General features: G+C 48.7%; 1 protein-coding gene across 1 annotated transcript in view; it reads right to left on the reverse strand.

Moving 5' to 3' along the window:
- LOC144669310 (transcription factor AP-4-like) overlaps nt 1-10,773 on the reverse strand; it is a 23,947-nt gene extending 13,174 nt beyond the window's left edge. The window contains exons 1-3 of the mRNA XM_078531669.1: nt 10,697-10,773; nt 2,832-2,997; nt 417-515 (exon numbers count right to left, since the gene is read on the reverse strand). Of these exons, the coding sequence (XP_078387795.1) occupies nt 417-515; nt 2,832-2,997; nt 10,697-10,773 (342 nt within the window). The remainder of the gene's footprint in view (nt 1-416; nt 516-2,831; nt 2,998-10,696) is intronic.
- Nucleotides 10,774-14,312: the final 3,539 nt, after the last annotated feature.

Genomic DNA, 14,312 nt, shown 5'->3' on the forward strand with positions numbered 1-14,312 from the left:
GCAGTTTATGCTCCACACACGTCTCCTCCCACCCCCTCTTCGTCTCACCCTCTCACCTTCCATTCCTTTCTCCCTCGTGTGTTTAATTGAGCTTCCTCTGAAATACATCTGTTATTCAGCTCCACCACTCCCTGTGGGAGCGAGCTCCACATTCTCCCAGTAAAGACGTTTCTCCGGAATTTCCGACCGGATTTATTCATGACTATGTTACATTTGTCTCCCTCTTGTAGATGCAAATCACGGAAGCTGGAATGGCCAGAAATACGCTTGTACCCGGGACAGTTAAATTTCAGTTGTTTAAATCTAATAGATGGTGCAGACAGTGAGGTGTGACTTTCCTGTAAGGACAGGAAGTGCTTCCTAGAAAGATGAAGATTTCCGGCTGCAGGTTCCATGCCAAACCGCTGCCCACTCACCTGTACCAGTCTCTTTAGTTGTGCGTTTTGCTGTATCAATCGGGTCTTGTCCTCCTCGAGGGTGAAGATATACTCAGCGGTCTGCTGCAGGATTGCTGCCTGTCACCAGGGAAAATAATTCAGTTTCCAAAATTGTGTGCCCAACACTACAACAACAACAACAACTTCATTTATATGGCACCGTAAAACATCTCAAGCCGCATCACCAGAACATTATCAAACTTAACAAACATCGAGCCACAGAAGGAACCATTAGGGCAGGTGATCAAAAGCTTAGGAGGTCTTGAGACGCAGTGGGGGTAGCGTCCTTACCCCTGGGCCAGAAGCTTTGGGTTCAAGTCCCACCCCAGGACTTGATGTCCAAGGAAGGTGCCTTCATAATGTGGCCAAACAGGCTGATTATCAGCCTGTAAATCCTTCCAATACGCCAATGACAGGCGGTAAGAGCAGGAGAGTTCGCTGGTCAGCCATGCTCCACAAGGCAACAGCAAACCACTGCAGCACTTTGCCAAGTATAATCATGGACCAATCCAATGGAAGTCCATAGTCACCAACACCAAAGGGCGTGGTACCTGGAAGAGGAGAAGGATCAAAAGCTTGGTCAAAGAGAATTGGAGGAGCAAATCTGTAGAGAGATAGCAGACCGATGTAAGAAACAGAAAGTTGTGATAGTAGGAGACTTTAACTTTCCACATATTGACTGGGACTCCCATACTGTAAAAGGGCTGGGTGGCTTGGAGTTTGTCAAACGTGTTCAGGAAAGTTTTCTAAATCAATATATAGAGGTACCAACGAGAGAGGATGCAATACTTGATCTCCTATTGGGGAACCAGACAGGTCAGGTGACAGAAGTATGTGTAGGTGAACATTTTGGGTCCAGTGACCACAATGTCATTAGTTTTAAGCTAATTATGGATAAGGATAGGTCTGGTCCTTGAGTTGAGATTCTAAATTGGAGAAAGGCCAATTTTGTGGAAATGAGAAAGGATCTAGGAAGAGTGGATTGGCATAAGTTGTTTTCTGGTAAGGATGTGTTCAGTAAGTGGAAGGCATTCAAAGGCGAAATTTTGAGAGTGCAGAGTTTGCATGTTCCTGTCAGGATTAAAGGCAAAGTTAACAGGCATAGGGAACCTTGGTTTTCAAGGGATATTGGCGATCTGGTTAAGAAGAAGAGAGAGGTGTGTAGCAGGTATAGGCAACAAGAAGCAAATGAGGTACTTGTAGAGTATAGAAAATGTAAGAAAATACTAAAGAAAGAAATCAGGAAGGCAAAAAGAAGACATGAGGTTGCTTTGGCAGATAATGTGAAGGTAAACCCGAAGGGTTTCTACAAGTATATTAAGAGTAAAAGGATAGTAAGGGACACAGTTGGTCCCCTTGAAGATCAGAGTGGTCGTCTATGTGTGGAGCCTCACGAGATGGGGGAGATCTTAAACAGTTTTTTTGCATCAGTATTTACTCAGGAAACTGGCATAGTGTATAAGGAAGGAAGTGGTAAATGCGAGCTCACTCTTAAGTTTTAAGAATTAAGAATAAATTGGATAGATACATGGACGGGAGAGGTCTGGAACACAGACTAGAAGGGCCGAATGGCCTGTTTTCTGTGCTGTAGTGTTCTATGGTTCTATGATTTAAGGAGCGATATAAAGAAGAGAGAGGCAGAGAGGTTTGGGGAGGAGGTTTTGGAGCTTAGGGCCCAGGCAGCTGAAGGCACGAGCACCAGTGGTGGAGCGATCGGATCTGGGGCTGGGCAAGATGCCAGAATCAGAGAGGGACACTGCCCTGGGAGCTGTGGCAAATACAAGCATTACACACACCCACTGAGGGGCCAGAGAAAGCTCTCCTGTGTTATATCTACTTGTGAACTAGTTTAGGAATGACATTAGTGAAGCTAACAGTCGGGGAGACTCAGAGACTCTGTGCTGGGGTACAGGCCTCGAGAGGATGGTCAGCATCATCAGGCTAATCGACCATGACAGCATCACAACTAAGTGCACCTGTCACCAGCCACGGGAGTCAGTGGACAGCGGGCAGCAGTGGGAACCCACTTCCTCACCCTGCCACTCCCCCGTGTCTAGATCATTGGTAGGAGCCATACTGCTCCCCTGGCTGAGACTCACTCCAACCTGGGCTCTTGCTGGTCTGTGAGACTCTCACCAGCTCACCAGGACAGAGCACTGCACTCACAGAGAAAGGCGGGTGAAGGGAGAGAGAGAGAGAGAGAGAGACAGAACAACACAGGAGTTTGAAACAAGTTGTGGAAGAGCGGATCAAGTCTTTAAACAGAATGCACTGCACGATGCTCCAATAAAAACAGGAAAACCTTTTGTTTGACAGGCGCCTGTCCACACTGCCAGTACAATGGATGAAAGGAAGGAAGGAAGGAAGGGAGATGAATCCTCCTGGTGAACAAACCTTGCTGAGCTTCTCGCCGTCTGTGTGAGGCAGCAGCACTTTGAGGGACTGGAAGCCCGCGTTAATGCTTTGCATGCGCCGCCGCTCGTTGCTGTTGGCAATTTCCCTGCGGATCCGCCGATCGTGGTCCCGCTGGCTCTCCGGCGTCAGTGGGATGTTCGAGAGGCTGTGTTTGAAAACAGAGACAACGCAGACTGAGATAAGAGGGCTGCCCACTGTCCGCTTCCGTTTCGACCGCTCTCTCTCTCTCTCTCTCTCTCTCGCTCTGCGCCGCAGGAACCTTTGGTCACCAGGGCAGGAGTGGACAAAACCAACCCCACCGTCCCTTCAGCTCCGAACATTCCCACATCCCTCAGCCACAATCCACAAACCAAACCTCAGCGTTAACCCAACGTCCGCCATCTCTCCATCCCGGTATCTATCCAGTCTTCTCTCTTTTTCCAACCACACTGATGGGGCCTAGGCCGCACACCCAGGGCTTCTCACCTGGGCGGCCTTGGCAAAGCCTTCTCGAGAAGGGGGTCACTCGATTGTCCCTTTCTGTCCTTTGTCCAGGGATGTGTTAGCTTCTCTCCCACCCACCTTAAACCAGCTTATATTTCACCCCTCTAACTACACTCAGTTCTGTTGAAGGGTCATGAGGACTCGAAACGTCGAGTCTTTTCTTCTCCGCCGATGCTGCCAGACCTGCTGAGTTTTTCCAGGTAATTCTGTTTTTGTTTTAGCTAGCTCCCAGACTGGCCAGTTTAACGCATTGCATAACAGCAAGAATTTGCATTTATATAGCATCTTTAACGCTCCTGTGAATTGCCATGGGGATGTTTATAAAGACAAAACTTGACACTGAGTCATGTAAGGTGATATTAGGTCAGGTGACCAAAAGCTTGGTCAGAGAGGTAGATGTTTAAAAAGTGTCTGAAAGCAGGAGAGAGGGGGAGAAGTTTGGGGAGGGAGTGCCAAAGTTTAGGGCAGCAAAAGTATATTTCAAAGCAGCTGGGGTTAAGATCATCGAAATTGAAATTCCAAACGCTTCCCGACATTCTGAGTGTGAACGCCCTTCCTAATGTTAGGTGTCAATTCAGCAGTTTACACGGATATCCCTGTGTCGTTAGGTCCCTGGCTTAAATTTAAATGAATAATTGCAGTTTGGGTTTCAGAATAACATCAACCAATGTGGCTCCAATCTCCATTCTGACCGAGGTCAACTCGGGAGCTGCCTCCTTACCCAGGCCCTAACGGTGAAAGGCGTTGGAAAACCACCTCTGACAGGAACAGTCAAGAAAGCGGCTCAGGGTGAAGCGACAGCGGACAACAGGCTAAGGACCTGCCTCCAGGCAGAGCACATACGAATGAGTGAATGAATTCTGAGTTTGCTACTTTTAAAAGCTGGATGGTTGGGAGCTGCTTTCTCTGAACCTTTCCTTCCAGCCCACCCTGTTTGCACTGGGGGACCTGCTTTGCTGCTCACCCTGACCCAGAATGGACCAAAGGGTGCGGAAGAAAGGGCGGGAAGTGATTGTGGGGGGAAACAATGAGACAAAATAATTGCTGGGAAAGGGCTTTGTACAGGAGAGGAGATATCATCATTCCTCAGGGAGTTCCCTTAAATCAGGGCCTACAACCCAATTATCAATTCAACCCCCACCCCCCCAGCCAGCCCACCCTGTACCCCTGACCAATTAGCCAGAACCTGTAATGTTGCCACTAGAATCTGTGTTCATGGCCAATCCTTGTCAAACGCTCCAAAACTGAGAGTCCCAGATCCCTACAGATTCCATCTTGTGTTAGATGAAGGGGGATAGGAGGTGGCTCATGTGTACAGCATGGACCAGTGGGGCCAAATGGCCCACTTCTGTTGTTTTACACTCTATGTAATCTGGAAGGAGCACTTTTGAGCGTTAGATCACTGAGGTCCGGTACATTGTCACAGGGTCTGTCACAGATTATTTTTATTCTTTCATGGGATGTGGGCTCCACATTGTCAAGGCCCAGCCTTTGCTGCCCTTGAACTAAAGTGGTTTTCTCGCCCATTTCAGGGGGCAGTTAAGGGTCAGACACATTGCTGTGGGTCTGGAGTCACATGTAGGCCAGACCAGGTAAGGACGGCAGATTTCCTTCCCTAAAGGGCATTAGTGACCCAGTTGGGTTTTTATGACAATCGACAATGGTGACCATCACTGACTAAGATTATTCATTAAATTGAATTTCCACCAGCTGCTGTGGTGGGATTTGAACCCATGTCTCCAGAGGATTACCCTGGGGCCTCTGGGTTACTAGTCCAGTGACATCACCACTAGGCCACAGCCTCTCCTGATGGGGTATATTAATGTGTAGTTGTTGACGCTGATTCTCTGCACTGCATCGGTACCAATACTTAAAAAAAAATTATTTCAGTAACAACACAATGTCTCAGCTCGTGCCCCACACCTACCCCCCCATACCACCCAACCGACCCCCCCATGCCACCCAACCTACCCCCCCCGAGCCACCCAACCGACCCCCCGTGCCACCCAACCGACCCCCCCACCATCCGCTCGCCCAACACATTTGAAGCACAAAATGAAAGCAGCACCTGGACCAGTCCCAGTTGTTTATCAGCCCTGCTCTGCGGGGAGACATCCCGCTCACAGGGCCCTCGGTCTTACAGTTGGCTTGGCGCCAGAATTCCATTTTTGGAGGCAGTCCAACATTGGGAAAAGCAGCCCCCAAATCCCGAGCGGCAAACCCAACATCAGTGCCAGGTGATCCCGGCAAATGAACTAACAGCTGTTGGCAGATACTGGCTGCCTGGTGCCAGCAGTGGGAGCGTTAACAGCAACACTGTCAAGGCTGGAGGTCCCAAAACACCAGCTTCTCTCTCTCTCTCTCTCTGTTACTCACAACAAGGACATTTCCATCAAAATCAGCCATTGGATCACAGACGCCAACACTGACACGATTGTGCTGATGTTGTGAGAAAGAAACCGAATGGCCCCCCTGCTTCCCACCCCTGGGATCCAGATTGTCCTTGTTTCAAAAATTAAAGGCATTGCTCTCAAAAACCCTCTTCACCCTTTTCCGGAAAGTGCCGGCCCACGTTGGGGAATCACCTCCGCTGACACAGGCTGCCCTCTTGTACCGCACACCAGTGAACCCGCACAGGAGAGGCCATTCAGCCCCTCTCGAGTCTGTTCCAACATCCTATGAGACCAATGCCTGCTTTGCCCCTCAAATTCCAGTTGCTGCCCTCTTAGCTTGATGCCCCCACCCTAACAAAAATCCATCGGTCTCAGTCATGAGCTCAGCTCCGAATGAGCCCAGCTTTTTAAGGGGACGAGTTCCAGGTCCTTCACCGCTCTGGGTGTGAGAAAGTGCTCAGCAATTTCTCCTGAACAGCCTTGACTTGAAGGTTAGGAGCCCCTTCACTTTTGACTCCCCCCCATTCTCTATAATCAGGGCAATCAAACCCTCTTAAAAACATCTCAATCAGATTATCTCTAAAATCTTCTAAACTCGAGGAATACACGTCAGATTTATCCCAACTGCCCTCCTAATTTATGTTATAAAACAGAAAAAGCCGGAAATACTCAGCGGTCTGGCAGTGTATGTGGATAGAGAAACAGGGTTAACGTTTCGAGTCCGATATGACCTTCAGTCAGCTGACTGGAAACGCTAAACTCTGTGTTTCTCTCCCCACAGACACTGCCAGACCCGCTGAGTATTCCCGGCGCTGTGTGTGTGTGTGTGTGTGTGGTTTATTTCAGATTTCCAGCATCCGCAGTAGTTGGGGCTTTTATTTTAGTGAAGTGAAGCCTAATTTAAACCCTGACATTATTCTAATGAATCTGCACTGCACCCCTGGCCCTCCAATCCTCCCCGAAATCCCTTGCCAAAACCTGAACATGGTATTCTAGATGGGCTCTATGTCTAACCTGTGGCAATCACAGGGGAACCTCACACTCGACTAGAATATTCCCTACGGATGAATACTCTGTTGACAATGTCTAGGTTCATCCCAAGAAATAGTCACTTACCCAGAGTGCTGCAGAACAACCAATACCCATTGCCTCCAAATGACTCTTGGGAACCAGGGGTGGTGGGGGGGGTATTAAAATGGGAAAATTCCCTAAGGTCTAACATAATCCCTTTCCAATTCTTCCTAATCCAATTGTAACAAAGCCTTTTTTCTTTAAATTTGGAAAACATCCAAATATACTAAACTGGAAACAGTTTAAGGACGATTGCTGAAAGAACCAGAGGCTATCTGGGGAAAATGTTCTTAGTTGTAACCCGGAAGGTGCAGCCAGTTGGCTTTTAATAGCAGCTTTCGAATGGGAAATTGGATAAATAAATATTTATCGGGGGAAAGTTGCAGGGCTATGGGGAAAGCTGTTAGTGACAGCTATTGGATAACTCTTTCAAAAAGAATTAGCAGAGACATGATGGGCTGAATTAGGAACCTAGGAGCAGGAGGAGGCCATTCAGCCCATCGAGCCCCCTCTGCCATTCAATTAGATCATGGCTGATCCTCTACCTCAACACCAGTTCCCTGCACCATCTCCATATCCCTAATGTCATTAATATTCAGAAATCTCATCGATTTCTGTTTTGAACATGCTCAATAATTGAGCTTCCACAGCCCTCTGGGGCAGAGAATTCCAAAGATTCACCACCCTCGGAGTGAAGAAATTCCTCCTCATCTCAGTCCTAAATGGCCTGTCCCTTATCCTGAGATGGTTTCCCCTGGCTCTAGACCCACCCCCAGCCAAGGGAAACATCATATCCCTGTAAGAATTTTGTAACTATCAATCTTCGAAATGTTAGCGAATACAAATTGCCTCTTTCTGTGCTGTCTCATTCTATGAATAAAAGAAAGACAGACCTGCATTTATATAGCACTTTTCGCAATCGCGGACATCTCAAAGCTCTTTATCCCCAGTGAAATACTTTTTGAAGTGTGATCACTGTTGGAATGTAGGAAATGTAGCAGCCAATTTGCGCACAGCAAGCTCCCACAAACAGCAACATGATAATGGCCAGAGAATCTGTTTTTTTGTGATGTCGATTGAGGGGTAAATATTGGCCGGGACACCTCAGAATAATGCCATGGAATCCTTTACATCCACTCAAGCAGGCAGAGAGGGCCCCAGTTTAATGTTTCATCTGAAAGACAGCACCTTTTAAAAAATTCTTTCATGGGATGTGGCTTTCTTGGCTGGGCCCAGCATTTATTGCCCATCCCTAATTGCCCTTGAGAAGGCGGTGGTGAGCTGCCTACTTGAACCGCTGCAGTCCATGTGGTGTAGGTACACCCACAGTGCTGTTAGGGAGGGAGTTCCAGGATTTTGACCCAGCGACAGTGAAGGAACGGCGATATATTTCCAAGTCGGGATGGTGGGTGACTTAGAGGGGAACTTCCAGGTGGTGGTGTTCCCATGTGTCTGCTGCCCTTGTCCTTCTAGATGGTAGAGGTTGCAAACTGTCAATGGAGGCTTGGTGAGTTGCTGCAGTGCATCTTGTAGATGGTACACACACTGCTGCCACAATGCATCTGTAGTGGAGGGAGTGAATGTTTGTGGATGTGGCGCCGATCAAGTGGGGCTGCTTTGTCCTGGATGGTGTCGAGCCTCTTGAGTGTTGTGGGAGCTGCACTCACCCAGGCAAGTGGAGAGTATTCCATCACACTCCTGACTTGTGCCTTGTAGATGGTGGACAGGCTTTGGGGAGTCAGGAGGTGAGTTACTCACCACAGGATTCCCAGCCTCTGACCTGCTCTTGTAGCCACAGTATTTATATGGTTAGTCCAGTTCAGTTTCCAGTCAATGGTAACCCCCAGGATGTTGATAGTGGGGGGGATTCAGCGATGGTAATGCCATTGAGTGTCAAGGGGGCGAAGGTTAGATTCTCTCTTACTGGAGATGGTCATTGCCTGGCGCTTGTGTGGCGCGCGACTATTACTTCCAACAATGCGGCACTCCCTCAGTCCTGCAGTGGAGCATCATCAGCCTTGGCTTTTCCGCTCAAACACTGGAGTGAGTGGGGCTGGAACCTCAGTGTGCTACCAGCTGAGCCACTGCTGACACATAAAAGCTGCACGTCGGGGTAAGGCAACACAGACACACAATAATCATTGTTTGGTTTTGAAAGTTTGAGGTGAAGCACGTTTAGCTGGACAGCATCCTGTCTGCCCACGAAGTGTCAACAAAGTTCGTTCCAAAGACACCAGAGTTCACGCCCCCTTTGCAATGCTGCCCATCACAATCAGGCTGCAGCCTCCTCAGCCAATCGCATTTGCGAACAGTCGGAGTCAATTTCAGGCCCATTCATAAAATTCACCACATGTCCCCCTCCAAAACTTCAATAAGTCCCACTGCCTCCCAGTCGATCGCAAACACGATTGTACTGGAACAATCACTGTTACATGGGGGGGAGTTTATAAATAAAGCATTTGTCTGATCTCTTTAAAATCGACGATTCTTCCAATTTTATTTCAAAAAATTCACACCCGTCATAAATACATTAAAAATCTAGTTTAAGTGCGAGGAGGGGGTGGGGGGGGGGAGGTGGGGGGGAGATACGGTCCATCCTGTTTCTTTTTATTGCACAAAGTGGTCGATTAAGTTTCCAAAAATTATTTAATTGTGCATCTTTCTCTTCCAAGAGTTTATGATCTTGACATTTAACTCGAGTTGCATTTTATACCCTACCCCCTCCTCCTCCTCCCTCTTAAAAAAATGAATGAAAACGTGAGTCTTTTGGTGGGGGGGAGTTTAACAATCAACATATTTCATAATAATTGTAAGTTGATCTGCAGATGGTTTGTGTGGGGGCCGCTTCCCACAACTCCAGTGAAATCTTAGTGCGCGGCGAGTAGCAAACACTGGCTTTGGGATTCGGGTTGGAAATGTATATTTTTTGGGGGGGGGGGTGTTGGGGGGTGCGTCAGAGACGAGAAATCCATTTAAAACATGCGTATATTAACCTAACTCCACAGCACATTCCTCAGGTCGGGAGACCCACCAAAATATGAACGCGCTCCCCCCTCCAACCCAACCCTGGGGAGGGGTGGAGAGAGAGAGAGAAATGTTAAGTGGAGCAAGGGGTTTAAAACAAGGTTTAAAATGCCTCCTGACGGACGCGCAGGCAATTCCTGCAACAAACACAACACCAGGGGCTTTGCAACCGCACCGAATAATTGGGCAGCAAAATAAAAGGGATCATCACGGAGTAAGATTCTATTTTGCGAATTGTGTAGCCCACAAAAAAAAAGGAAAATAAAACAGGGAGAGAGGGAGGGAGGGAGGGAGGGAGGCAACTTTTAGAAGGAGAACGAATTTGCAAAAAAGTGGGAGGATCCGTATCACAAAAACAAAATAAAACACAGAGAGGGAGAGAGAGGGGCGGCCATTATCTGGCTGGGCAAAGAGGAGCTGGGAGGATATCGAATGCAGCAAGCCCTGCAGCCCCGGGCGGGGGGGATTCCCCCACGTGCGCGGCCCCTTCGGAACGTTGATACATGATTCAAGGCGGCGCAACTTTTTGGATACTGGAGGTTCCAAAATGGAACGTTCGGCCGTCCGAGCGATTCCCACGTGGTCCCCTCTGTATCATCTCCTCCTCCCTCCCTCTCCCTCCCTCCCTCCCTCCCTCTCTCTCCCTCCTCCCGGCTGCGAAGCGGCTTCACTTTTTAGGGTTTTTTTTAATCGCCAGGTTGACGGAGCGAAATTTGTTTTCAGCTCCTTTTAACCGGGGGGGCGGGAATTAACCCCACCTTCCCCGGGCTCCGGGACTCTCTCTCCCACGTGTGGATGGTATTTAAATGCCCCCCCCCCCCGATGTTACTCCATTGATACATTATTTCTGAAATAAACAAACGGGATACAAACCTACACAAGCCCCCGATCACTTCCTTCTCCGCTTTGCGGAATTCCTGCAGCGTCTTTTGCCCCGAGTAATAAGCCATCGAATCCAGATTTCAAACCGACAAAGCAGCTCCCGGGGTGGGGGGATAAACGCGATGCCGCCGCTGCCGGACTCGCCTGTCTTTTATTTTTTTAAAAAAAAACATACACACACACACACGGTTATAGTAAAAACATTCAGCAATGGCGGGAAACAGCTGGGACCTCGTGGTCAGCTGGAGCCTCAGCACCGCTTTCAGCATCCGCACTGCTCGCCTGGGCGGCAGCCGGTGGGTCTTAGCGCCCGCCACCTTTCCAGGCTCACGCCCTCTCTTCTCCCTCTCCCACCCCCCTCCCACTCTCTCCTCCCCCCCGCCTCTCCTCTCCCCCCACTCTCTCCTCCCCCTCCCCCTCCCCCTCTCTCCTCCCCCTCCCCCCTCTCTCCTCTCCCCCTCCCCCCTCTCTCCTCTCCCCCCTCCCTCCTCCCCCTCCCCCTCTCTCCTCCCCCTCCCCCCTCTCTCCTCTCCCCCCTCCCCCTCCCCCCTCTCTCCTCCCCCTCCCCCCTCTCTCCTCTCCCCCCCCAACTCTCTCCTCTCCCCCACTCTCCTCTCCCCCCCTCCTCCCCCTCCCCTCTCTCTCTCCCTCTCCCCCTCTCCCTCCCCCTCTTCCCCTCCCCCGGGGGCCACTTTGCACCCCTACTATGGGTTGGGGGGGGGGAGCTGCTGCAATAAGTCACTGCTTTATTAATAGGGCAGCGGCTGAATGGGATCTTGCAGTGAAGGAGTATAGTTACTGTTCATTGACTGGGAGAAACAATCCTTATATATCTCTGTGGTTTTATATATATATATATTTCTTTTAAAAAATTATTTGGTGGGGTGACCAGTTTTTGAACGCTGCCTTGTTTTACTCTCCAAGGTCTCGGCTGCAATCTGGGGAATACGGGCAAAAGTGGGTTTTTTTTTGTCCGCCTGCTTCCGACAGGAGCGATGCCAAATGTGTGTTCCTGTCAGAAACAAAGGTGGCCCAGGGGTAGCTGAATGGGTCCTGCCTGGTAGTGTTCAGACCAGCAGAGCCTTTGCTGCAGGTCTTAGGGCTGTTCTCAGGCTAAATAATCGTTGCTGGTGGATGGTCGTGTACAGAGTGTATACACTAGTTGCTGTCTGGTGAGGGTTTGTTGGGTTAGGCAGCAGCAGCAATGCCCCAGCTCCCAGGAGCTTTGCTGGGTTTAAATTCAGCCGCGACGACAGGTAACAGATCCCTGTGTGAGATCACAGGGGGACTGATAACCAGCCTGGGGCCAGCCGTACAACATTGGCTCCAGCTGCTAATCTCACTCAAAGGGAAGCAGTGGAGAAAATGTCACACGAGTGAAGGTAGGAGTCTGGGGTTAGGGCTAAAGCTATTTGTTGAGTAGGAGCTTTATATATATGTGGATCGGACCTGGGAGTGTCTGAAGCACCAACGCAGTCAGTCACCCACTAGCATTTTTTTTTCTGTTTCGCATTTGCAACAGTCGCCAACAACCTCCCTTGCGTCAGCATTTGGAGAATGGAAATTGAAGAGAAAATCACCGGTTATCACTCCCCTCCAACCCTGGCTCACAACAGGATCGTCCGTCACGGAGCGGGGACTGAAACTGGTTTCTGCAGAACTGTATCTGAAGTTCTCCAATGTAAACACAGCGTAAAAAAATTCTGCACAGCACCGACATGTTTAAACAGGTTTGCAGTCCACATCGGCGTTGCTAGTGACAGAACCACAGGTTGTTACGCTGCAGAAAGAGGTCATTTGGCCCATCGTGTCTGCACCGGCGCTCCGAATGAGCACTTTATTTACCCGCCTTCTGCCCTGAGCCCTGCGTTTAGTTAATCAGTTACCTGGTTGCATTTGTGGGAGTTTGCTGTGTGCAAATTGGCAGCCGTTTCCCCTGCAACAGTGACTATACTTCAGTCTGACTTCATTTGGTAGCAAAGCACTTTGGGGACCACCCGAGGTTGTGAAAGGTGCTATATAAATGCAAGTTCTTCTGATTAGAACTGTCAGGTATCCCAACACTCACCACCCTTGAAATGACAGCCTCCCAGAGTTAGTTACTGTTTGGGGTATTGGAGTGCTGTGTGTAAAGTTGCTGGGCGGGTCACTCTGCAATGTGTTTTGTTTCTTAAGAGATCCAAGCTGAACAAATTGGCAAAAAAAAAAGCCTTTATAACTTTATAGAACAGAAGACTATTCAGCCAAACATCTGTGCCAACTCTTTGTAGATAATCCAAAACCTCCCCTATTCTGTACTTTCCTCTGTTTCAAATGTATCTCCATTTTGTTTCTTAAAAGATGCAGTGATCTCTGCCTCAATTCTGTGTGGCAAAGCATTCCTCAGTTAAATAATCTCGGGCATAAAGAGATTCCACCGAAATCTGGTGATAATTTTAAACTGATTTAAATTGATTGATTTATTTATTTCCCAACTAGAAGAAATAGTCTTTCCCTCTTCACTCTCGCTCATCGCATCCCTGGAGATGTCAAACACCCACACCGATCCAGGGAGTCCCTGGCTTGTGGCTGACCAAAATGGAGAAGGTTCATCTGGGAAGGCACCAGAGACGTTCATCGGGAACATGGAGAGACGAAGTCGAGGAATCGGAGGGAGTGCACAAACCTCCAAACAACCTATCTACCCAACCCTTCCAGCACCACCTGCTCCCCCATGGGACAGAATCTGCAGATCACACACTGGACTTATCAGTCATCTCAGAACCCATCGAACCTGTTGTCCTTGATCCTGAGAGACTGGGTAAAGAGGAGATGAATAATCCCAGTCCCCTCTTGACCTTCTCTGTTCTAAAGTGAACAATCCCAGCTTCTCCAGTCTCTGCACATTAACTGAAGTCCCTCACGCCTGGTAGCATTCTGGTAAATCTGCCCTGCACCCTCTCCAAGACCTGGACATCCTTTCTATAGAATGGCACCAGAATCAGGCACAAAACTCTAGCTGGACCGGCCAGAGATTTGGAAAAGTTTATTTGAACTTTCTGGTTTTTATGTTCAATGCCCCTACCCACAAAGCTGAACATCCCATTTGCTTTCTTAACCTCATCGATCTGCCCTTTCACCTTCAGAGATATGTGAATATGTCTCTGCTCTTGTACCACCACCCCCCCTCCCCACTCAAATTCGTACCTTTTAGACGATGCTGTCTCTTGTTCCTAGTTGCTTGTGTAACTTCACAATTTATTTTCTCACACAGTATGATGCCTAAAGACTGAAATATTGACTGTGGCCAAAACCTTGTCTTGTACAAAGTCATTTTTAACCATTTGCTCTTGTATTCCACACCCCAGTTTATATATCACCAAATGCTCTGGCCTTGCTTTTGTTTTTTGCTGTCTGTAATCTCACTTTCTATTTTGGGCAGATGGTTCCATTTCTCATTTCCTGAAGTGGGAAAGCAGCAGGATTCACACCTCCTGAAGCTGTTTGTGACCCTTTACCTGTCACCCGTGGTTCCCAGTGGAATTATTGTTCTCTGAGTGACACTGATCAAACTGGGATTAGATATTGTCCTCCCATCAATCCTTCCTCTCTAGCATGAGAAGGGGAT

The sequence above is a fragment of the Cetorhinus maximus genome, chromosome 29 (assembly GCF_964194155.1).
Source record: "Cetorhinus maximus chromosome 29, sCetMax3.hap1.1, whole genome shotgun sequence".
In the NCBI taxonomy this organism is placed as follows: Eukaryota; Metazoa; Chordata; class Chondrichthyes; order Lamniformes; family Cetorhinidae; genus Cetorhinus; species Cetorhinus maximus.